The sequence below is a fragment of the Crocodylus siamensis genome, chromosome 5 (assembly GCF_052110815.1).
Source record: "Crocodylus siamensis isolate JL-2025a chromosome 5, ASM5211081v1, whole genome shotgun sequence".
Lineage (NCBI taxonomy): Eukaryota > Metazoa > Chordata > Crocodylia > Crocodylidae > Crocodylus > Crocodylus siamensis.
In genome coordinates, this window is record NC_143399.1 from 81,674,725 (window position 1) to 81,700,414 (window position 25,690).

Genomic DNA, 25,690 nt, shown 5'->3' on the forward strand with positions numbered 1-25,690 from the left:
ACATAAGCTAATGGACCCTATCCCTGCACCAGCAGCTCCGTTTCTGAGTGTGCTTCTCTTACCAGAGAATTGGGTCACTTGGTGCATGCTTTTCAAGCTCATGTGCCAGGAGGTTGTGCTGGTGTGCAGGCTCTTGCAAATGACTGCACTCCCACCTAAGACTGTTAACTGGCACTTCTGCTCACTTAACCTCATGGATCTGGCTGACGACTTCCATGTAGCCAAGAAAGAGGAGACCCTACAGGTCAGCACACAATTAGTGATGTCCTACTCTGTTCAGTGACTGAGGCTCACATTGAATTTCATATTGCAGCAATTTCTGTGCTGTATAGCCTCAATCCCATCTGGAGCCAGTATTGCTTGCAAGTAGAAGGAGCAAAGAACTTAAATTCTTCTTTAAGAAGAAATTCTTCTTAAATTCTCTAAATAGAGCTTGACAAGTTTATGGAAGGGATGGCATGTTAGGAAAGGGAGTTCTTGGACCAGTAATCGGCACATGTGGTATGCTGATTTATATATTTGCAGTTCCCATGTTAGGATTGAGAGGTAACTCTACTCTGTACAGGAAGTCCAGGAATTCTTAGGTCAGCTCACAGAGGCAGTGAGGGCTAAGGATGTGGTCATCATGGGGGACCTGAACTTCCCAGACATCTGCTGGGAGGAGCAGTCAGCCAAGTCTGATCGCTCACGTCGGTTCTTAGCCAGAGTGCAGGACCTCCATCTAACCCAGGAGGTGCACAGTCCCACCAGGGGAGACGCCTTGTTGGACCTGGTGCTGGCCACGGGTGATGACCTGGTGAGGGGGCTGCGGGTGATGGGCCACCTGGGAGACAGTGATCATCGCTTGCTGGAATTCACCATCCAGCGTAAGGTGGCAAAGGGCTGCAGCAAGGCAACAGCCCTAGACTTTAGGAGGGCTGACTTCAACAAGCTAAGGAGGATCGTTGGGGAAGCGCTGAGGACCCAGAGGGGAAGGGAATCAGATGTCCAAGGTGAGTGGTTGCTCCTTAAGGAGACGATCCTCCATGCCCAAAAGGAGGTAATCCCAACAAGGGTCAAAGGGAGCAGGAGGGCACATAAACCCCCATGGCTCACTAAGAGCATCCGGGAATGTCTCCTTGCTAAAAGGGAGGCATATACCCAATGGAGAGATGGGGTCATCACCAAGAAGGACTATGTTACAGTCGCCCGAGGATGTAGGGGGGCAGTCAGGAGGGCCAAGGCAGAGATGGAGATAGGACTAGCTTCCCGGATTAAGGACAATAAGAAGTCCTTCTTCAAATACATAGGGGGTAAAAAGAGGGTCCCGGGTAATGTGGGGCCCCTGCAGGACACGATGGGCAACTTAGTCATCACGCCAGATGACAAAGCTAACATATTTAACGATTTCTTTGCCTCTGTCTTCCTAAGTAGGGACCAGTTCAGCCACCTCCCTGCTGGGCCCCCCTCGGGCCCCGGGAGAGACACGCCTGGGCCAGGGGTTAGCGAGGAGTTAGTTAGGGTACTTCTGGAGAGGCTGGACGTGTTCAAGTCCGCTGGTCCGGACGATCTTCACCCTAGGGTTCTACAGGAACTGGCCGAGGTCATTGCGGGACCCCTGGCGCGGCTCTATGAGCACTCGTGGTGCTCTGGCGAGGTGCCGGAGGACTGGAAGAGGGCCAATGTGGTCCCTATCTTCAAAAAGGGAAAAAAAGAGGACCTGGGAAATTACAGGCCAGTTAGTCTTACCTCAATCCCGGGTAAGCTCTTTGAAAAAATTATCCTGGCACACATCCAGGAGGGCCTTGCAGGGGAATGCATGCTCAGGGGCAACCAACATGGGTTCATCAGTGGCAGGTCTTGTCAGACCAACCTGGTGGCCTTTTACGATCAGGTCACCAAATCATTAGACGCAGGGGTTGCTGTGGATGTAGTCTTTCTGGACTTCCGGAAGGCTTTCGACACTGTCTCTCACCCTGTCCTCATCAAAAAGCTGGGAGACTGTGGTGTCGATGCCCACACGGTCAAATGGGTCGCCAGCTGGTTGGAGGGCCGCACCCAGAGGGTGGTAGTGGATGGGTTCTTCTCGACCTGGAAGGACGTGGGCAGTGGGGTTCCGCAGGGCTTGGTCCTCGGGCCTGCACTGTTCAACATCTTCATCAGTGACTTGGATGAGGGGGTAGAAAGCACCCTGTTCAAGTTTGCTGATGACACTAAGATGTGGGGGGATGTGGGTGCACTAGAAGGGTGCAATAGGCTACAAGCTGACCTTGACAGGTTGCAACGGTGGGCGGATGAGAATAGGATGGGGTTTAACACTGATAAGTGCAAGGTGTTGCACATGGGGAGGAAGAACCGGCACCACACTTACAGGTTGGGGAACTCCCCTCTTGCCAGCACGGAGACGGAAAAGGATCTTGGAGTCGTCATTGACTCCACGATGAACATGGGCCGGCAGTGTGGGGAGACAGTCAAGAAGGCCAACCGTACCCTGTCATGCATCCACAGATGCATCTCGAGCAGGTCCAGGGAGGTGATCCTCCCCCTCTATGCGGCACTGGTCAGGCCGCAGCTGGAGTACTGCGTCCAGTTCTGGGCGCCACACTTCAAGAGGGACGTGGACGATATGGAAAGAGTTCAGAGGAGGGCCACTCGTATGATCGGGGGTCAGCAGGGCAGGCCTTATGAGGAGAGGCTACGGGACCTGAACCTGTTTAGCCTCCACAAGAGAAGGTTAAGGGGGAACCTTGTGGCCTGCTACAAACTGGTCAGGGGGGATCAGCAGGTATTGGGGGAGTCCCTGTTCCCCCGTGTGCTGCCAGGAGTGACCAGGAATAATGGTCACAAGCTGGCGGAGGGTAAGTTTAGATTAGATATTAGGAGGCGCTACTTCACAGTCAGGGCGGCTAGGGCCTGGAACCAGCTTCCAGGGGAAGTGGTGCAGGCTCCTAGCCTGGGAATTTTTAAAAGGAAGTTAGATGAGCACCTTGCCAGGGTCATCTGACCCCGGTGCTCTTTCCTGCCAAGGCAGGGGGTCGGACTAGATGATCTACCTAGTCCCTTCCGACTCTAGCTACTATGAAACTATGAAGTCAACAGGGAGTTGCATAATTTCTGTTTTAGCAGGGTCCTCAGTCTTGGTTTCATGTCAGATGCATTTCAATAGTCTCTTGGTCAGGAGTTCTGTATGTCTTCCTACTCACATTTCTGATCCCTCAAGTAATCCTCCAGGTCTGGCAGAACACAGCTCAGCTGATGGTCTTCTTGTGAAGGCCCTAAAGCTGATGCTGAATTTGGCAGGGTTATCGCTCATTCACTGTTTGCCTAGGGCAGTGATGCATAGCCTTTTGGCCCTGAGGACCGGGTGAGGAGCACAAAGCTGGTGTGTGGGCCAGATCGGGCCCTGGGGACCACCACTGCTCTTTCCCATTCCCATGTGCCAGGATTGGGGCCTGGGGGCCTGGCACCACCCTCTTTTGCCCACTGTGCACTGGTAAGGGGCCAAGCACAGCCACCTCCCAATCCCCCACACCAAGGTGTGGCCCTTGGGCCCAGCAGCACCCTTGAATGGCCCTACATTGTAGGATTGGCACACAGGGCTTTGGGCTCCCTATAGGTCCAGAAATTGGCAGCAGGGAAGCAGTGGCACTGCTCTACCATTTGGACCTGTGGGAAAGCCCCATAGGCTAGATCTAGTTCATGGGCCAGGAGTTGATCACCCATGCCCTAAGGGCCTCTGAGGGGTCCCCTAAGGGACCCCCTAGGTATGTGTGGGTATTGTGTTGTAGTCACCCACAGTGAGAATGTGTCTACTAGGGGTTCACCAATAGAGATTTTTGGGGACGATACTGATAGCTGATTTTTAAGGAGGCATATTAGCCAATACCGATCTGATTTCTGATACCAGCCTGACAGCTTGAAGAGTAGTGTCCAGCTGGTAAGTCTGTTGTGGTGGAAGGAGAGGGAAGGGGTGTAGGAGGGGGAGGTTCAATGCCCCCTGTTGTGAGGGAGGAGTGGGGCTGGGGCAAGTGCTGTCTGGCTGGGGTGGGGCAGGAGTGGGACAGAGCCGCGAGTCGTCCAGGATGGGTGGGGAGGGTGGCCCTGCTGCTGCTGCTGCTGCATGCTGCTTGTCTGGATGGGCATGGCGGGGCATATTATCCCAGATCTGCGTGGGGCAGGACTGGGAGTGGTGGCATTGGAAGGTGTATGGTGAACTTTGGGGTTGCTGCAGCCCCTGCTCCTAATGCTGCTGCTGCCCACCCTAAGCACAGCCCTGGTGCTATCCACCCCACCCCGTGCAGATCTGGGGGCATACGCTGCCCCCCATGTCTTCCAGGATGAGCGGTGGGAGCAGAGCTGTCAAGCGAGCGTCAGATGAGCAGCACGCAGTGGCAGGAGCCACCTCCCCTTCTCTCTGCCTCCTGGATGAGCTGCGGTTCTGTCCTGCACCTGCCCCAGCTGAATAGCTCCAGCTCTACTCCCTCACTGGGGTGGGGCTTGATCTGATCTCCCCACACCCCCACACACCAGACTTACCAGCTGAACACTGTTCTTCAAGCTGCCGGGCTGTGCTCCTCACTGCCAATGTGCTGCGCTGTGGCTGTGCATGCACGAGCTATTTAGCGGCCAAATTATTGGCCATATCAGGCCAATTTCTGATACAGACAATATTCTTTATATCTGCGCTAATCCAATATCAGACTGATGTATTGGTGTACCTCTAGTGTCTATGGATAATTGCTAGAAGGAGAAAAGGAAGTTACTTGCCAGTGGGTGGGTTTTCACTACATTCAGTCCTCTTCCCCACTTCCTTGAAGTTGAGAGAGACTCTGGTTGAGAGGAAACTAAGGAGTGTGTGGGGGCACACTGCCTTTTGCTCCACTTCATAGATTTCATTGATGTTAGAGGTGGAAGGGACCTTGCAAGATCTTTGGGTCGAACCTCCTGCCCATACAACAGGAAGTCAACTAGGATCAAAGGATAAGCATCGAAATGTTTCTTAAGAGTCCAGGGTAGGTGCTTGCACCACCTCCTGGGAGTCTATTCCAGGCCTTGGGGGCTTGGACAGTAAAGAAGTTTTTCCTTATGTCCAGTCTAAAACAGTCTTGGAGGAGTTTGTGACCATTGGACCTTGTCATCCCTTGGGGTGCTCTGGTGAACAGGTGTTCCCCCAGGTCCTGATGCACACCCCTTAAGTACTTATAGGCTGCTACCAAGTCACCCCTGAGCCTTTGCTTCTTCATGCTGGAGTCCCATGGCTCTTAGCCTCTCCTCAGAGGGCTTGTTCTCTTGTCTTCTGATCATGTGCGTGGCTCAGTATGCAGTAGAGGCAAAAGGGATGGGTGTTTCCATAGAGTACACTTTGTGAGTACAGGTTTCCCTTGCTTTATGTGAGTGCTGTATGTGCAAATTTGCTCTTATGCAGTGACCCTTCTTATACTAAAAATTTGTTACATGTGAGGTAAATTCACTCTTAAGCAATCAGTGTGGTGAAAGCATGCAGTCAGCTGCTTTGTGTGGTGCATTGTGGGAGTGACATGCACCAAAATATAGTCTCCTGAGTGGATCTGTGCTCCTTGTTTGTTGTCTAGACACGTGTTTCTTTTGTTGCCTTCCCCATTATGATAATGCTCTGTACTTGTGTGTACTGTCTGCTATTGGTGAGTACCAAAATTGTCTTATAAAAGTAGTAAAAATGGGTCTGGGGGTCCGTACAGTCAAGGTCTTGGAATGTATCCCTCCTATTTGTTACATTGTAAAGTGGGTTCCCTTTATGCGAATTGGAGTTATGCACCATTTTCCAGGAATGCCTGTACAACAAAGTAAGGGAAACCTGTACTGGTAAGGCAAAGAGCCTCTGGGTCAAAGGTTCAGAGGTTGAGCATATCTGTAGTGAGGATGTATATGTGGATAACACATAGTTTCACATCTTGAATAACTTCAGTTACTGGTAAGTATCTTGCTTTTCTTCTCAGGGACGGGACACCCAGTACAAGGTAACATGACAGAATAGAAGATGCTCATCCACCGTGTAAGGCTTCCGCACTTGTGGTTTATCATTGTAATATTTGTGATGGACTTTATCATGCATCTGTTTTTCAGTTGTATATTCTAGGCTGTCATTTCACAAACTAGCAATGACTTTAGTGTTGGAGATGAAAGGCAGCGTGCAGTATGACAGTTGCCTGGTTTTTTGCATGCACTGTGCTGTGAAATACTGTAGTTCCTACACCTATTTTCTCCCCATGGGAAAGCTAAAGTGTTGATGCTGATAAATATAATTTTGAGAGAATGTCCGTCAGTGGACATGTATGGTTTTTACCTACACAATAATGTGTACAATTGTAAAATTATCCCCTTTTTCAGCATGGGACGGCTAATTCTGATTAAGCTGTAACTGGTTTTCCAACAGAATCATAAACGTTCATAGGATCATGGAATCAAAGGACCGGAAGGGACCTTTAAGATCATCAAGTCTGGTCCCCTGCCATGGGCAGGAGGTTATTGGACTCAAATAAGCTCAACAAGGTGCTTGTCCAGCCGCCCCTTGAACACCTCAAAGGATGGCGACTGCACCACCTCTGCTGGGAGCGTGTTCCCGGTTCTAGATACCTTTATGGAAAAGAAGTTTTTCCTTGTGTCCAGCCTAATTTTTTCCTCAATTAGCTTGTGCCCAGTGGTCCTTGTCCTCCCAAGGGGTTCCTTTCTGATGAGTTGGTCCCCTAGATCTTGGTGTTCACCCTTGACATACCTGTAGGCAGCTATCAAGTCACCTCTAAGTCTTTTCTGCTCAGACTGAACAAACCCAGTTCCTGGAGTCTCGCCTTATAGGACCTATCCTCCAGGCCCTTAATCATATGGGTGGCCCGTCTTTGTACCCTTTCGAGCTTATCCATGTCCTTCCTGAAGTGTGATGCCTGGAACTAGATAGAGTACTCCAGCTATGGCCTCACCAATGCTGAATAGAGGAGCACCTCTGGATCTGTTTGCAACACATCGGCTGATACATGCCAGAGTTTATTTGCCTTGCTCACAACTTCATCGCACTGTTGGCTCATATTCATCTTCTGGTCAGTTGTCACCCCCAGGTCCCTTTCAGATGTAGTGCCAGCCAGTAGACCACCACCCATCATATAGTTATGGTGAAGGTTCTTCCTACCTAAATGGAGGACCCAGCACTTGTCCCTATTGAACCTCATCTGGTTGTGTTCAGCCCATAGATCCAGTCCGTCAAGGTCATCCTGGATTCTTACCCTATCATCAGATGTGCCTGCATTTCCTTGCAGTGTGGTGTCATCCACAAACTTAATCATTGTTCTTTCCACCCCCTTGTCCAAGTCATTGATAAAGATGTTAAAGAGGAACAAGCACTGATCCCTGGGGGACACCACTGGAGATGGCTTTCCAGGATGAAGCCATCCAATCAATTACAACTTTCTAGGATCAGCCTCTGAGCCAGTTTCCAACCCACCTCACTGTAGACTGGTCTAGGGCAGTACCCTCTAGCTTAATTGAAAGAATCTCATGGGAAACTGTATCAAAGGCCTTGCTGAAGTCTAGGTAAATGATGTCAACTTCATGTCTCTTGTCCAGCTGGTTAGTTACCTGGTCATAAAAGGACACCAGGTTTGTTAGGCATGACCTGCCCTCAACAGTTGCAAGCTTGTGGTTGATGGCCTCCTTGACAATTTTTTCAAAGATTTTTCCCAAGACTGTAGTCAGATTGACCAGTTTGTAGTTTGCAGGTCATCCCTCTTCCTTTTCTTAATGATGGGTACCACATTAGCCCTTTTCCAGTCATTCAGGACTGCTCCCAAGTTCCATGACTCTTCAGACAGCTTCATCAGGGGCCCTGCTGAGCTCAGCCAGTTGTTAGGACTCAGATTCAGGTCATCTGGCTCAGCAGACTTGAACATGTCAAGATGTTCTAAGAGTACCCTTACCTGTTTGGGACTGGTTCCATGTGGACTTTTGTCTTCCCCATATTTCCTGGGCCTCTGGACAGGTGAACAGCTCCCATCTCATTTTAGGAATACCAATGTGAAGTAAATAGGAGTGCTGCTTTTTTGTGGGAATCAACTATGGGCTGCCCACCCCCCCTCCCCCTTTATTCAGTAGGGGTCCAAAGGTGGAGCTTGATTTTTTTTTTTTTTTTTTTTTTCCCCTCTTGCTCCCTATGTATTTATAGAAGGACTTTTTGTTGTTTTTTTATTTTGATTGCCAGTTTGATCTCCATGCCTACCTAGGCTTTCCATGTCTCATACCTGCAGAGCCTGGCCATCTGATTGTATTCCTCTCTGGAAAAATGGTTCAGCATCCATCACTTACATGCTTCTGTTTTCTTTTTCAGATATTCTCTAATATCCCTATTGAGCCAAGCAGGTCTCTTGGCCCTTTTCCTGCTTTTTGACCTCACGGGGATGACCTATTTTTGTGCAGTGAGAATTGTCCCTTAAGGAAGTGCCACTGATCCTGAACTTCCAAATCTTCCAGTTGCTGGCCTTTCTAACTAGTTTCCTGATTTTACCAGGCTTCTGAAGTCTAGGACTTCTGTTCTACTGTCTGAATTTCCAGCCTTTTGGTGGATGGTGACCCCTAATCAGGTTGTGATCACTGTCGGCCAGAGTACCTCCAATCATCAGGTCACCTACTATGTCAGCAATAAGTCCAGAGTGATTTTTATCCCTAGTTGGTCCTTCCACAGCCTGTGTCAAGAACAGGTTGGCAGTAAACTGCCAGGAAGTTGGTTGACCTGCTGGAGCTGGATGAATGGTCTTCCCAACAGATGTCAGGGTTGGGAAGACCATTCAAGTTATGTTGGTGTCAGTTATAATGATATTGTATGTAAAATCAGTTTAGAAAGTAAATGCATAGCAAGCTTCTTGATTATCAGCTACAATAAGGCACCTTACTTCAATAAAATATCTCATTTGAAATGTTGGTGCTGAATAGGAAGTTTCTTTGAACAGTGACTTGCAGTTGAGGGACCAATCTACCTAACTGGCCAACTGCATGGAGAATTCTTTTTTTTTTTTTTCTTGCAGAGGTCTACAGACAATCAGGAAAGCAAATTGCAAATCTCCTTGATACTAGAATTCATCTTTTAAACTTTAAAGCACCGAAGTAAACCACATAATTCTGTTGGAGAATTCTTGTCTGGTGTTTGTCAGAAATAAAATGCATGTTAATAGTTTGTAGATTGAGGGTTAATTTAGAAATGAGACATCCATGCTTGTAATCGGTGTTAACTAAATTTAATTTTCCATGGTTTTATTTTTAGTTTGTAAACTAGAAAGATGATACATTTCAAACGATTACTACATGAGCAAGATGAATGACACTTATCCACAATTTTTTTAAGTTACCTTTCTTGGTTGCTGTTTTCTATTGCTATTGAAGTGTGACAGTCAAGCCAGCAATTTGAGATCATGACATGAATAAATACTTGTAGTGGGACTGTATCTGAAAATTAGAAAAGTATATTATACTTAAGTGATTTGTATCATGGAAACACTCTTTTCAGTCTGCTATATCTGCTTTGAAGTACAGAGATTTTTTTGGATAAAAAATAGCCTGAAGCAATCATAAGAATATTATTGAACCTGTAGACAAAATAACATTAATAATCTTTGCCATAATGCTAGTACCATTGCAACTACAGTAAATTCTCCCTTTTGTTTTATATCTAGCAATATAAGCATATACCTTTTTCTGGGTTTTTTTGTGGCAAATGGAACAGGGGAAGTTTGTTTGTTTTTGATTTGTTTGTTTTGGTTGTTTTGTAAAGTTTGCACATTATTATTTAAGAACCTATGACATAGTAAGCTGTTCAGAAATATTTTGTTTGGTGATAGACTTTAACGTGGTGTATTCTTTTCTTTAGGAACAGTGGAAAGTGAACAACACCCTCCTGCTTCATCGTCATCTTCCTCCTTATCAGCCACTTCTGGTAGACAGAAGCCTGAAATTAGAGCTTTTTTTAGAAAGAAGAAAACCAGTGATATCTATTTTGTTACTCTAGTATGGGCCATCATCATAGTCCAGATCTGGTTGAATCTCTGGATTGTGCAGTTACTGCCAGTGCCTATTGCAGGTAATTGGTTATTATTAATTCATGGTTAAATAGGACTTCAGAAAATCCTAGCCTTTTCGTATCTGTGTAACATACCCTTTTCCAAATGGAAGATGTGGAATCTTTCACCTTCCACTTATGAGTCTCAAAATGTCTTTTCCTAAAACCTAATCTTTTGTTGATGTATTTTGAATTCAATTAACTTGTAGTTTCTGGTTTGAAGTCTATTATTTTCACAATTTCAGTCAGTTCCTGGTTGTAAATAAGTTATTCCAGATGGCTTGCCTGCTTAGTATCCTCTTGCATCATACAGTAACCTTCCATGAAATGTAAGAGTTGCTTTGCTTGTATTTATTATTGTACAGTGGTCTAAACGTTTAATGTCATTCAGGAGTACCATATTTGTACATCATAAGAATACATGAAGAGTTGTTACTACTTATGTTTCTGTTTCCTGGCAGTCTGTAGCATATGGGCAGGATTGCTTTTCCTTTTTGCTTTTTGTTCTTATTGTCTTTGTGTTTGGGGTGGGGGGAAATTCTCTGTGATTTTTTTTTTTAATGAAAAGTACTCTAGAATTCTTAGTATATTAATCGTTATTATAAGGAAGACATGATATTTTTTTTCTAATTTTAAGAATAGTCTAAGGCTGTCTAAAGTTTTTCTTTACCATCTTGAGACTTCAGTTCTCCCACCTGTAATATAGGAATCATACTTGTTGTTGTAGGGGAGGAATACATTTTTTTCCGGGGTGGGGCTGAGTGTGCACGCTCTGGGCAGGTAGCAGTGGTGCTGGGAGGGGGGTTGGGTGGGCAACAGTGAATCTTGGGGTGGCTGCATCCATGCTGCCCCCCCTGCCCCTCCTCCCCTGTCAGGAAGAGCCTGGCCCCATCCCACAGCTGCAGCCTGCCCTGCGTACATCTGTGGCCCCCCCATGCCATCCGGGGTTCACATAGCAGCAGGAGCCCTCTGACTAACCGCTCAGGGTTCAGTCCTGTGTCCTGCCCTGAGTGCTTGCCCCTCCCCTAGCCCTAGCGTCACTTCCTCCCTCACCGCTGCCTGCATACCCCTCCCCAGCCCTGCTGTAGCTGCCAGAAGCCCGCAGCTGGGCTGCCTTGTAGCCCTACTACTGCCCCACATTTGAGGGGGATGAGCCCCGTTAGCCCCCCCCCCTTTCCACTGCCTGTGCTTGCTGTGCATCTCAGCAGCTGTTTTAAAACTATATGCATCTTGCTTTTAGATCTTCATTGACTGATGGTGTAGGAGAGTTAAGGTAGTTAATTCTTGTTTCCAGTGCTCCTTGTGTCCATATTTCCTCAGTCAAAATCATATTTCATTGTTTTAAGTGCTTTCTTCAATTTTATTTATTTTGCAGTTTAATGTGGCTGCTTCATTTGGTTAGCAAACCAAATAATATACTTCTTGATAGAAGTAGTGTGAGCTCAGTTTTGATTACAATCATGAGCAGGTCAGGATGTCCATTATTTGCTCATTTGAATGCCTGTGGGAGAATATGTTCTTAACATGACCATCAGCTGGGAGTAGCATTTACATCTTTTTTTTTTTCCTTTTTAAAAAAAACAAACAACAAACGATGTAAGGCCCATTCAGAGTAACTGTAGATGTTCTTGGCTTATGCCATGTGACAATTAATTGTATCAGTGATCTGAAAGAATGTGGAACATTGTTAGCAGGTGTCTTAGACAGACATTGTTAAACAGAGCAGAGAACAGGTCCTTGATACAGCGTGACCTGGATTCCTTGGGCTCAAGGCAATCTAGCCAAATGTCAAATTATACATCTAGAAACAGGAAAACAGACCATACAGGATGGTCATGAGAAACAGTGACTCTAAAAGACTTCTGTCAAGCTTTGTAAAGAGCGGTTCAATCTTGTGGTCAGAAAAGCTAATGTAAAGAGGCTCTTCCTTGGATGTACGAGAAGAGGAGCTATTTTTATTCATGTTTGACACTGCTACTGCGATGTAAGATGTTGAAAAATTTGGGAGTCTTCAGAGGAAAACAATGAGAATGACTGAAGGTTTGGAAAAAGGTTTCAGTTTATGAAAAAGGAGCTTTGGGTGCAGTTTGATCAGAGTCTAGAAATAGTGTGAAGAGCAATGTGATAAGAGGGCTTTATAGTTTTGTGAACAAAGAGAAAAAACAATGGCTGTAAATTGAAGCTAAATAAATTCAGACTTGAACTGACATACAAATGTGATGGTGTGGGTCAGTCCAATAGAACATCTTACCAGGGGCTGTGATGGACTTTTTTTCCATCCCTGTACATTGGTTTTCTAAAAAGATGCTTTAGTACAAATAGGAATCAATTTAGGAAAATCTTACGGTTTGTTTTATTTAAAAAGTCAGCATACATCATCACAGTGGCTCATTTACTAGTATAATCTATTAATTTAATGTTATTAATCTCAGTAATTACATTGGGCAGAAAGCAGGGTAGGGTGGTCTCTCTGAATTTATCTCTAAGGTGCCACCTTGCCCTGCCTTCTCCCTGACTTCAGACTAACACTGCAACCATATCTTGGAAAGGGGTGGTTCAGTCATGAACTGAGCCACATTTGGAACACTGGATCACAGTAAGTATTGTAGGGTAAAAGAAAATAAATTGGGTTGTCAAAGGAGAGGAAGTACACAAAGCAAACACATAATAGCAGTGTGACTGGAAATGACTTTCTTTTATTAACAATAGGTCCCCTAGTTAAGCCAGGTTCACTTAAGTTGATATTTTAAAGTCAAGGGCATGATGATCCTAAGAGAAAAGGCTTCTTGCATTAGAGCAACAGATTTTTATGTAAAGAATGGCTGATTTACCCAAAAGTCCATAAACTGGCCTTTGACTCTAATTGCCATTTTATGCATCAGAAACATCTTCTCACTATTAGAATTTTTGCTTAAACCATGTTTGCTTCAACAGAATGATGTATTCCCTTAATGCTATATTATTTGGGAAGAGGGACATGTAGAACAGAGAGCAATATCAGTGTAAAATGTTAACGAAAGCCAGTCATTAAAACCCACATGGAACAAGCAGCCAACCTACAAGGAAGATCTGAAACATTCATTCATTGTGTTGAGTGCGTATATCTAGGAGCACATTTATTTTCAAGTGCCTGTTGCTTCTTCTTTGATTTTGCTTGCCCCCCATTTTTCTCTCTCTCCCTCTCTCTGTTTAAACAGCAAGCACAATGTTAGAAAACATGCTCTCTGTGTATTCTGTAAAAGAACAGCTGTACCCGTGTTGCAGAGCAGTAGTTTAATTGGTTTATGCATTTATTATCAATTGAATTAGATTAAAAAAGCTACAGTGTAAGACTTCATTTCCCCCCTGGAAGCAAGATGTAAACCTTGCACAATATTTTCAACTTTTTTGGACACTTAGCTGGTGCTAAGTGTAGGAAGAGGATTACTTGGTAAGAAGCTGGTACTCAAGATTGCCACATGGTGGTGCCACGAGTAAGCAAGTAAAGCAAATTTTGGAAAAATTGTAAAATAAGCAATGCTGTGGGAAAGAACAGAAACGGTTACAGAAAGAGCTTACAGATAATAGGCTTTTGTTAAACTTGATAAACTCCCTGTAGACATTAAAATTTGACCTTTTGGGCCATGACATTTTTTATATCTAGATATTTGTAAGGGATGCATGCTATGAATGTTGAGTGGTATAGTTTTGTAGCATGTGCCAGCAGGTTTTACATTCAGTTTGGAGGAGTTTTGAATCGACAGAAAAAAATAATTATTAAAATACATTTTAATATATTACCTGTGAATATCTTTACTATGCAGTGCAAAAGCACAGAATTCCATAATAGTTTAAAGTTTTCTCATATGATTATATTGCTAACAGTTTTCTTTAAACTACTGGTTCCATGTACATCATATATTTCTCAAGTAGTTACCTGTTTGGTAGGTTAAGTACACAAATTTTAAGCAAAAGTCTCAGTACCTACTTTTTAATTAGAATCATGACATTCAGCATCTTGAGTTTTGACAAAAGAAATAATATCAATGTGATAATTGTATTCACAATATGAAACTTTTTAAAATTGTATTTCAGTAATTTGCAGAAGGGGAAGGGGGCTTAAATTCAGGTCTCAGAATATCAGTCAAAGTAATGAATTGAGTTTCTTAACCAGCATATTTTAAAGGCAAAAATCTGTTAATGCATTTTTAAGGGTGCAAATGTAAAATAATCAAGAAATGCAGAAGTACAGGTTTACATAGAAATTGTAACTTAATTAACACATTTTCAAATGTATTTGTAATGCAAGCTGAATCTAAATACAAATCTAGAGAATTTGTACTTATCAGGAAAGAAATGTAGATATCCATAAGATAGTTTAGTTGTAAACTTAACTGTAGCTCCTGCTGTTCTGAACATATGTATAAATGAAAGTATATGGCTCTCCCTTTGACATGAAAGGTACTGGTTTAATGATATGGAAAGCCAAAAAAGGTAAAAATGTTGAGGGAGAGAAAATTGGTTCATGTCCAAGATACTATACACTGAATATGCTATCCATGTTCATTCTGTAAAGTAGAGATGTTGCTGGTGTTTAACAAAACTGTCAGTTCAATGCATGTAATAAGTAGAATTGCTCCGTAGATTATTGTGTATGCAATAAGATGATCTGGAGCTGCCTTTTATATGGCGGTATTTAAGTTTCAGGTGGATGAATGTTTTTTTAGGACGTGCATAATCTTTGCTTTGAAAATGTCAAAGTACTTCTAGTAAGAGGGGGAAAAAAAATTATATACTATTTTTTTCCTAAATGTCCCAGTGGAGGGAAGAGTTACTGAAGAAAGGAATAAGACAGACATGGTACAGTTGTCAAATTCCTAATCTTAAATTCCTTTTTTCTTTATTATTACAGTTTGGGTTCTTAAAAAGCTTGTGGTCCACTTCGGAGTTGTGAACTTCATGGCAAAACGTTGTAGCACGTGGTGGCATGTTGTGGAAAACTTTGTGAAGGAGCGGCAAGAAGCTCTTGCTCCATGGCCGATCAGAGGACTTGGAAGGGTCATGCTAAAACTTGACAGCAAGGTATTTCAGTTAATTTTCTTAAACAAGCTAAAAGTTTTATTTGTGTGACTGGGTCCTGGGGATCTGTTGGTCTAAAATAAAGTGAGTCTGTTGCTAGTTAACCTTTCTCTTCATGAAAAAGTGTGTGTGCGTCCATGTGTGCACATATGTACCACCACATATCTTTAGACCCTATCTCTACTCTCTCTATTCAAGCTGAAGCACATGTTTAAACTTTGAAAAATAGGTTAGGTTCCTCAACATTAACCTGATATCTAGCTCTACCAGGCAGTGCTGTGGAGAAAAATTGGCCACTTCACTCCATTCACACTGCCTCCCAAACTGGAATCGGTATAGCCATATTATTATGGTACTGTACCTGGGTACTGTTTAGAGACAGAACTAGTTAGCTTGCCCATAACCCTTCACTATTCCAGAGATTGTTGCTGTTCTGCACTCACTGTTCTGGCATGTCACTGGTTGGCACAGTAAATGCAAAATATAGATGTGCCCAAGTGATTGACAGAAGTAGCCTTTAAAGTTTAAGCTAGCCTAATAATATGGCCCAATTACATGTTAAGGGGGACTTCTCATGTGTCAGTCATGATATCTGATAAAAACATTAATCTTAATCTCTGAGTGTAAAGGATTGAATATTCTTAGTTACATTAAGCTAATTTAATGTTACAAAATGGCTTCTTTTTTTAGTCTGTAGGTTGAATCTAAGCTACTTCACCCACATGCTACGCTACATAGCTACTAAATGTAGTTGTCCTAGTGCAGCACCACAGAAGGCTTGTATGGAAAAAGTTAGGAGTTGTGATCTCCAGGAAGTGACAGAATAAACCTTTCATATGGTTTTCTCTGTTAACGACATCAATGTGGAAGATGCTCTTGATTTCTTCTTTATAATGGAACACTTAAATTACAAGAAGATTTGAAACTGCCTAAGTGAATCTTCATAAGGGACTTTTGCGTTTAAATTTTGCTAAGGGATATTGAAAATGAGTGAATGTTTTCAAAACTATTTTAAATAAATATTTATTTATTAAGCTATTATCTACTGAAATTGTACCACAGAAATGTAAAATACAAAAATGTCCTTGTCCTGCATAGCTTAAAACTGAAGGGCTGTGCTATGCAAACTGTTTTACTATCATGTCTGTGCCCATCCAAATTCATTTGCCAGATGCAGGCCTAAACATTAACAAGAACAGGAGGAAATGAAGCAAAGTGGTTTTGCTGGGCAAAAGGATGAAAAGGTTTTATTGGAGTAGGAGGTAGGACGAATTATAAGCTTTCTTTAAGTAGGCATTGATTTAGCTCTTGAGGTCTGCTTGAATGGATGGAGAAGAATTTGAAAGAGAATGAGGAAATTGAATTCACAGGGAGGCAAGAGGGAGCAAGTAAAGACATTTGAACAGGGATTAAATAAAGCAATGGATAAGGTAGGTAACTTAAACTGAGTAGAGATATGAAAGATCAGTATATCAGAGGGTGGAGAAAGGGAGGCTTTAGTAGATTTTTTTTTAATAGGATTGATGAATCTTTGAGCAGCTGTAAAAAATAAAACCAGCTGGATTTTGGAGGTGGCACATATTTGGTATAATAAAACAAAAAATAAAAAAACCCCCATCTTGCAAGCTTGTAGGCTAGGGTAAGTGATGGAATTACTAACGATGATGGAGAAAGGGGTGATGAATCTAGTGTCTGATGCATTGAATTTCAGTTGAAATCCATAACTATAAGTTTTTGTTTGGTAGGAACCATTAAAATTCAGTGAATTTTTTGGGGGTATATATTAAGATAATTTAAGTTATGAAACTTTAAAATGGTATAATAAGAATAATGGAAAAGTAAGAATTGGTCTTATACCCTGGCTTGATATGTTTTGCTCCTGTTTTTTTTTGAGAGTGAGAGACTATATAATCACTTCCAATTTAATAGTGTCTTTTATAATTTAGAGATTTTTAGTGATCATCTGTACTTCCTTTCCCCTGAAAATACCACCTATGACATTGGTGTTTCTCTGTTAGCAGAAGCAGGGTACTAAGCCTCAGCCTTATGTAAATAAACTGTTGCTGATGTTTGTTTCTAACACATGTCTAAATTATACAATAGTGATGTATGTTTCTAACATTCTGGCGCGTTATACAGACAGGCAAGAAGTCCTGCCACCAAGAGAAAGGGATGGATGGAGAGTGAAGATGCATCTGGAGGAGCATGTGTCCTCTTCAGCCAGAGAAAATCTCCTAGTTTTGGATATGGTGGGCCAGGAAGAGAGATTCTTTTCCCTCCTCCTTAAGTTGAAAAAAAATTAAAGGAAGCATGCGGGAGAGGGCTCCAAGTGAGCTCAGCAGATTCTCAGCACTGATTCATTTTGAAGCACTTATTTAATCTGTTGAGGAAAAGAAATAAGAAAGTAGTGCCTGTTCAACTTCCTTCCTCTTTCTCTGCTGATAAATGGGGTGTGCCCATTTGAGAAGTTCTGGTTGTGAAAAGTAGACGGGTGTTGCTTTTTATTTTTATTTTTTTCTTCCAGCAGCTGAACAAAAGGGAGTACTAGAAAGCTCAGCAGGTGCCAATGAAACTAATTGTCCATTTTTTGTTACTGTTCTGTTTTAGACTAGGTAAATGAAGAGTGTTTAATATATTTGATGTCCCTTGCTGATCTTCCTCCTTTTACTACTCCTCTGCTAACAGCATACATACATAACACCTAGAGGCTGGAAGTTTTCTGAGGGGTGAAGAGAGTGTGGGAGCAGGGGGCAGAAATTGGATGCCGCCACTCTTCCACCCTTGAAGAAATGTAAAATATATGGGTATTATTCACATACTTTCTAAATAGTTTAAACTAAATCTTTGCTTCAGCCTGCTGTACTCTTTACACAGTGAGTGCCCACTTGCATTTTTATTTGTACTTGGACAGCTGTCCTGGTCAACCCGGTGTGGTCATGGGACTTTGCTTGTCCACTGAATAATTCCATGCATCTTTCCAGGCTTTCATAAAAGAGGATTGTGTTTATGTTAGTCAGTGAATATATTTTATTAATGAAGGGAAATATACTTTTTGGTATATTTTGAATTCATTGTATACTTACCAAAAGATCTTTTCTAGATGTAGTAGACCATAGTCTGACACTTGGTGATTATAGGTAGGTGGTTCAGTCTTTTTACCAGAGTCAAGTATGGGTACTTTAAGTTCTAAATTAAGCACACAGTTAAAAACACCTGAGAAACATAGGAACAGACGTTTCTGCACTTTCACTAGTGTGTAGAAACGCATCTTCTTCAGAAAATCTTTTAGGACCTGGTAGCATAATGTAAATAGCTTTCAGATGGAGTAGTGAAGAAAGTACTGGATTAAACATACATACATTGTTAAATTCTACTTTTGTTAAATTCTACTTTTGTAAATAGTTGGTTTAACCAAACTTAAAAAAAACCAACTTGTGGCTTGGGTAAAAGCACCCAAGATTCTGTCTGTCAATATACAATGGGAATTAAATTGCTAAAATTTAAACTGGCTGGAGGTCAGTATATAGTGCATGTATTTGAGGGCATTGATGTTTTCCTGCATATCATTGCTGTTTCCTGGGTTTTGTACCTACTGGTATGTCTTAGGAGACTAAAGATTGAAAAAAATTACTCTGATGGATGGAAGTTACGTTGCTTTTATTAATTGCCATTAATGCTAATGGAGTAGCATTAATTTTCCCTATAAGATCATTATAACCATTATAGGGGGCAGGGCAGGATACATTAGACTATCCTGTAGAAGTCTATTTAAAAGAAAAGAGACTTACAGTGAAATGGGTTATCTTGTCATGTTAGATTATTTTTTTCTACTTTGTTTCCATGAAAGCAAGACAAAGGTACATGCCAGGGAGGTGGGAGTATTAAATATCAGCCCTATTACATCATTTTACTGATAAAACATTTCTTTCCTGGGAAGATGGGGAACTGATCAGAATCTTGCAACTGAGGTTTTTCAAGCTCTTGTAGTTTCCCATTTCTGTTCATGTTTCCATAGGAACAGATGCACTTAAGCTGTATAGTATGTTGCATAACTGGATACCTTTGTGCTTTGCATTGTTACTGAATCTGTGTATGTTTGTCTCTCAGTATAAGCTGCACTTTGATCTGCATTCTGGAATTTTGGCTTAATACAAAACACTTCTTTAGGTTTTGTTTTTATATTGGGAATGCATCTCAATTTCAGTCACTGGTGGCCAGTTAATGGTACAAGCCCCAAGTGTAGACAAGGAAAAGGCACAGCTTCTATTCGTGGAGTTACACTATTTTTAAGGAAGAATGAGCAGATGGATAAGAACTTCAGTTTTTTGTCTACAGTTGAGGTTTGCATAGATAGTAGTTATGTTGGTAACTATTCCATTCACTGCCATTAGTGACTGAAGTTACACGACAGACAAGGTCATAAAATGGGTGTATGATTAGTTTGGGTGAGAGCTATTAGAATTAAATTTCTATTCCAGAAGGAAACAATGATTTAGGAAGAAGGTGTTCTACAACACCTGGGGTTACTAGGAATAATGGCCACAAATTATTAGAGAGAAAGTTCAGGCTGGACATCAGGAGACATTACTTTACAGTCAAGGCTGCCAGGTTCTTGAATGGGCTCCCAAGTCAGGTAGTACTCTCTCCTAACTTGGGGTGATATGACCCCCGGACTTGTTTCTGCCCAGGGTAGGGGGTTGGACCTGATGATCTGTTTAGGTCCCTTCTAACCCTAAGCACCATGATATACCTGTCCTCTATTGTTTGCACAACCTGCCTGATTATAGACAGCCTATATGAATAAGTGATTGGATCTGTGATCTTTTGCTGTGTATGTCAGGCAAATTTAATATTTTTCCTATTCCTTTTCATATTATTTGACTTGGGTCTGAATGCAGGAATACTACTAAAACACAAAAATGTTTCATGTTTTTAAAACAGTTGGCAAATGACATTTTGAGCGCGATTGAAATTTGACCATTAATTGTTTCTGATTGGGAACTTGATGCTCAAAAACAAGTGTCTGATGCGTTGTTTTTGATATTTAGTAACGCTCCTGTTTTCCAAAGAATGTTTTCACCTATACTGCACTGATCTTGGAAGTTTTGGATCCTAATCTATGACTGTTCAAGCCATACTGGTGCAGATTGAGAGCTGTTTTAAAATTGTTCAACTGTGGTTGCCAAACATTTTGGTAAAGTTGGGTTTTTTTGGGTTTCTTTTCCTTTCTAAATAACATGCATGTTGGTAAAACCTGGATTATTGCATTGCAGGTTTTTACAATAGCTTTCTTTCCTGTTGTAATTTATTGTTGGGCCTGGAATGATTTCACGTTTCATTCTGTGGATTACTGTCTCTGTTGTTTGTTTTTTCATACTATTACTGCATTCTTCAATAATCCTTTGCTGTCTTCTTGTCTTTTTCTCGCCCACTCTTCATCTACCCCTGCCACCAACAAGCTGTGGCATTGGCTTAATAAGAAGGTAAATAAAGAGATGGATTGTGATTCCAGCTAATGCACTCTGTGTCTTTTTGCTGCATGAACACTTTCTAACATGTCTTGCTGCTTATTTTTTCCCTGCATCTTTTCTTTTTCCCTTTGCTCCTGGTATAAGCTACTAAAGGTCATGCAATACCACCTGATCTACCTTGTTTTAATAAAATGAACTCATGAAGTTAATTGTTTGATGCAGCAGGGTACTTTGGAGTTCAAAACATTTTACTATTTAAGAACAGTTTGACTTTTACTATTTATATACTTCACAAAACCAACATGTAACTTGATTCTGTTGGCATTCTCTGCTCAGGAGAAACTTGACAGCAGTGCCAATAATAACTGGGGAGTGTTTCCAAAGATAGGCATGGAAACCATGCAGAGCTCTTACTTTATTCACCTGCAGTCAGTGATAGAAGTGTATTACCTTCAAAATCACCAAATTAATCTACATTTTCAAAAGGGAAAAATAAAACAGCCTCAAAGATACCAGTTATTGAGACAGCACTAAGGCAGGAGTGGCTAGTGGAAGAAAGAATATTCAATGCATAGGCTTAAACAATAATTTTCCTTCCCTGTAGTTTGTAGAAAAAGCAATGTAATTGAGATGGCATAGACTGTTTTTTTGCACCATTTTTGCTTACTTATGTTTCCAAGTAGGATGAAGTTATTATACCCATCAGCAGGAGCTTTACACCAGTCTAGTTATAGTGGCTGGCCAGCGGCATCTGGAATCGTGGAAAATCCATACTGTAGTTGAAGTGTTAACTATTGGAAGAGCTTAGCAGATTCACAGGAACATTGGGCATTGGGGAAAGATAACTCTGTAATACGTCAAATCTGTAGGATTCCCTACTGTTCTGTCTTCATTATCTTCTAATAATGTAGTCTTCATAGTTTTTGTATTTCAAGGTTATTAAAATATATCTCAGACAAAGCAAATTTCCCAAACAAAAGTACTGAGGGACTCATAGTTGTAGATGCATATCTAAACTAATTAAGTTAAAATGTTCAAATGGGATATATGAAAGATGGGTTGAACCATGCATCTGGAAAGGGCAGAATTTTCAGGGACAGCCTTTTACTGTCATTTATCATCTCTGTACACATGGGAGAATCCAAATAGCTGACACTGAATAGAAAAGGCCACCCCAAAATGACCGCAGAATTAGAGCTTTAGGCTGCAATCAACCCATGAAAACTGTTAAGTCCCTCCATGACTTGGGTAGACCCCTGTTATACTCTGTGGTCTGTAATCTAGCATCTTGCTAGTGGGCAAGGTCTCAGTATACAGTTTTCTTTAAGTGTACATGTGAAAGGCAGGAAGGCTGCCAGGTTTATAAATGAATGTTAGATGAAAGGGAACAGTTAAGGTTAGGGAGTAGAATTGAACCATCTCTGGGCTTTTTGATGGTATGTTGTTTTAATTTCATCCTAGATTCCTTATTTTGGTCGTGGTTATTTCTGCACTACAACATGTTTTAATTTCATAAGTATTAGAGGTGGACTGATGCATCAGTCCGATATCAGATCAGCAACAATATAAAGAAAACTGGCTGTATCAACTATCAGCCTGATGGAGCCAATAATTTGGCTGATAAATGCCTGGGCTGTACTCAGGCAGCGAGGGGCACAGCCAGCAGCGTGGAGAGCTGTGTCCAGCTGGTAAGTCTGGTGTGGTGGAATGGGAGGTGGGAGGGAAAGGCAATGAGGGGTGTGCAGATCATCGTCCCCTGCAGTGTGGGAGGGGGAGGGGCAAGCATTGCACAGGCAGGGGAGAGGCGGCTCTTGCTGCTTGCTTGTACCCCAGGAGGATACTGGGGGGGGAGGATGTGCCCCCTGGATCTGTGCAGGGTGGGGTGGGATGAGCTGCGTGGGGCTCTTCTCAGTGGTGGCTGGGCTGGGCTTGGAGCGGGCGCTGGGAGGTTGCTGCATTTGCCCCAGATTTCGCCGCCACTCTGCTCCCCATGCCACAGTTACCTGTCACAGCCCCAGCTCTTCCCTCCCTCTTCCCTTCCACCACAACGGACTTACCAGCTGGAGGCAGCTGGTATCGGAAATCAGATTGGTATTGGCCAATATGCCTCCTTAAATATCGGCTATTGGTATTGGTCCCAAAAATGTATATTGGTGCACCTTTTAATAAGTATGCACAACCAAAATGAAAAGAATTGTTGTTTGCAAATGACATGTTTAGACCCCTGCAATACATTGGCATGGTGCCCTTATCTATGGATAGAAGTTTGTGTATAACTCCATGTTTTTTCTTATCTAGTTTTAGACTTTGTAGTTAAAAACAGATTTGTGGATTAGGTTTCCTGAACTTTACTAGAATTTAAAAGTTGTTAGACAGTTGCAGTCATTGTTAGCTGAACATTAATGTGGCTTTTAATAGGCTAGCCTATAAAAAACAAACAAACAGTTTTGGACTAATTTCCTGTGAAATGTCGGTGTGTTAGTCACTAGCTGGAAAGGTACTTCAAACTAATAATTTTTCACTTTTTATGCTTGCTTTAGGGAGAGTTTGGAAATGTGTTTGTATTTAAAATTCCATGCTACATTAAGACTATCTAGTGTATGCTATGCTGATCATGATACTGTACAACCAAAATTGTCAGGTAAATTCTTAATGCCTCTTAATTTTATAAAAAGCATCCCAGTGTATGGAAAGAGAGGAGTTGATTGAAGCACAAAAAATTGTGACTATCTACTTTTACAACTTTATCTTCTCTTGAGGAAAATGCTTATGTGAGAGCTAAACCAAACTTCTAATGATACATTAGGAGCTATATGTTTAAGTTATGCAAAGACAGGTGAGGATCTGAAATAGTAGTTGATTTATGGCTCTTAAGAGCAGAAGATAAGAACAAAAGGTTCTGTCATTAAGAAGTTTCTGTCAGGGACTGCTTTTACGTTATACACAAATTCTTATCCATTAAACATTTTTTCAATTAATTTAATGTTACTTAGCTAGCATAGAACAAAGAATAGCTTACATTGAGCTAGGAAGACTTTCTCTGTATTGCATTATCTACAGTAGGAATTTTTCAAAACATTTTCCTCTTTTGGTAGCAGCTTTGTCTGTATTCAATTCCTATTGAACTTCAGGATCCTAATGTGGACAGCTGTCCAGGTAACCTAATCTGGCTGTTCACCTGCACTTAGTTCATATAAATGTAAAAAATTGTTTCTGTAATTGCACAGTAGCATCTGTGGTGCTGAATGGTCACTTTTTTTTCAACTCTTGTTGGAAAATATTCTATTTTGCCTCATTTTAGAGTGGGAGGAAGTAAACAGAAATTGCAACAGTTGTTTTAGCATAAAATAGAGCGTAAGATGCCCATACTCACTAATTTCATGTAGACTTAACTATAAAGAAACCCTTTCATGTTATAATTCTGCCAACAATGAATTAGATGCCACTCTCCTTTGACCCTTTAATATAACTTTCATTGACCATATGCCATAAATCCATATTCTTTTTTTTTGTTTAAGAGGTATGACCTTCTGTAGTTTAGGAGCTTAGCCTTTTTTCTACCACTGCACTGTCTCAGATATCATGAGCATATTTGCCTGCAGCTGATGAATAACTTCTAGAGGCTTAAAATTGAAACTAAAACTTTTAAATCTCTGGCTGCTGTCTAGAATGTTTTCATGTGTTTGTGTGCATGTACATAATTGTGAGAAGGGCATAGGAAGAATGACTTAACGGGGCACTAAACCCCTGGCCTGCAGGCCAGATCCAGCCCATGGTGTTGTCATCCAACGTAGGGGGCTCCCTTTTGGTCTGGAAATTTGGCAGTGTGGAAACAGTGGCTAAATTTCCAGAGCCATGCAGAGCCCTGGACCCTGCGTGCTGGATGGGAGTGCAAGGGCAGTGCCTGGCATAATCCTGGCATGTAGGATGACAGAATGGGGCAGTACCAGGTCTCAGTAAGTGGGGCATTGAGGGGGCAGTGCCTGGCATGGGGTCCTGTATGTCCCATGGAGTGGTCTTACACCACTCATGTGGCTGCAGGGCCTAAAAGTTGAGCATCAGTGATCTAGAGAAACACTGACTGGATTCAGGGATAAATATAAAACATTCAGGAGTTTAACTTATACACATGGATGTGACATCTTTATCAGATAGAACTCAGTTTTCATGAGCGTCCTGGTGCAGAACAGCTGGGACTTTTTTTTACATGTTGAAAAGGCAGGTAGTGGGATTCATCAGGAAATATGGTTAGGAGCTAGTTGTAGGTTAAAGTTAAGGCATTACTGAATTAACGTTACAAAGATCATACTTTCATTTCTATGGTTGTTGCACCTTAATTCAGCCATTTCCTGTGGCCTGACTTCCTACATGTTGCTGTCCAGATTCTCTTTAAGCATGTCTGTGCAGCAGGTGGCTTGGAGTTTCAAATGGACTTGATCAGCTTATGCTTGTTCAATGGCCCTTACACACAGTTGGAGGAAATTGGATAATACCTGCCCTGTAGCCTAGTGATTAGAGTACTGTCTAACAAGGCAGGAAATATGAAGATTTGAACCCCCTGCAGGGTGACAGGGAGGGTTAGAACCTTGGTCCCTAAATTCCTGGGTGAGCACTCTTAAGTACTAGGCTTAAATTGTCTCTGGATTTAGAAACCAGATACCTTATTACCACCCTCAGATGGACCACAACCTTTCCATTTAACAATAGGCTAATTTATTGATACACAGTAATAACAGAAAAGAATACAAACAATCAAGCAATTCTGTGCATCTACCAAATCCTAGGGCTGTCATCAGAGTCAAAGTACAACTGACCAGGATGCAGTCTTTATTCTGAGGCTGTCTCTTAGGTGTCAGATGTTAGCATGTCAGCAGCCTGGAGGTAGAATGCTGAGCCCACCCCCCTCCCCCCAATCCCCCACTTCCCTTCCAGTGGGGTGGATGAAGTAGGCTGGTGGTCTGCTCTCTATTCATGGTGGCCTTGGGGATACTTCCTGGGGGGCAGGGGATCCTCTTGGGGACCCTCTCAGGGAGGAGGGATGGGAAGGGGAGGGACCCCTTTGTTATTCTCAAGTCTCTGCTTTTCTATTCTCCTTCCCTCCTGATGACTC

General features: G+C 42.2%; 1 protein-coding gene across 4 annotated transcripts in view; it reads left to right on the forward strand.

Annotated features, from left to right (window-relative positions):
• Positions 1 to 25,690, forward strand: part of TMEM245 (transmembrane protein 245) — a 149,731-nt gene that overhangs the window by 35,755 nt on the left and 88,286 nt on the right. For 3 of the 4 annotated variants that reach the window (XR_016442650.1, XM_090049554.1, XM_090049552.1), the window contains exons 5-7: positions 9,863 to 10,072; positions 14,943 to 15,112; positions 20,569 to 20,592. Coding sequence is in view for 3 of the 4 variants with exons in the window: in XM_090049554.1 (XP_089905680.1) it covers positions 9,863 to 10,072; positions 14,943 to 15,112; positions 20,569 to 20,592 (404 nt within the window). In the remaining variant the exon portion in view is untranslated. The remainder of the gene's footprint in view (positions 1 to 9,862; positions 10,073 to 14,942; positions 15,113 to 20,568; positions 20,593 to 25,690) is intronic. The other variant, XM_090049553.1, reaches the window with a different exon arrangement.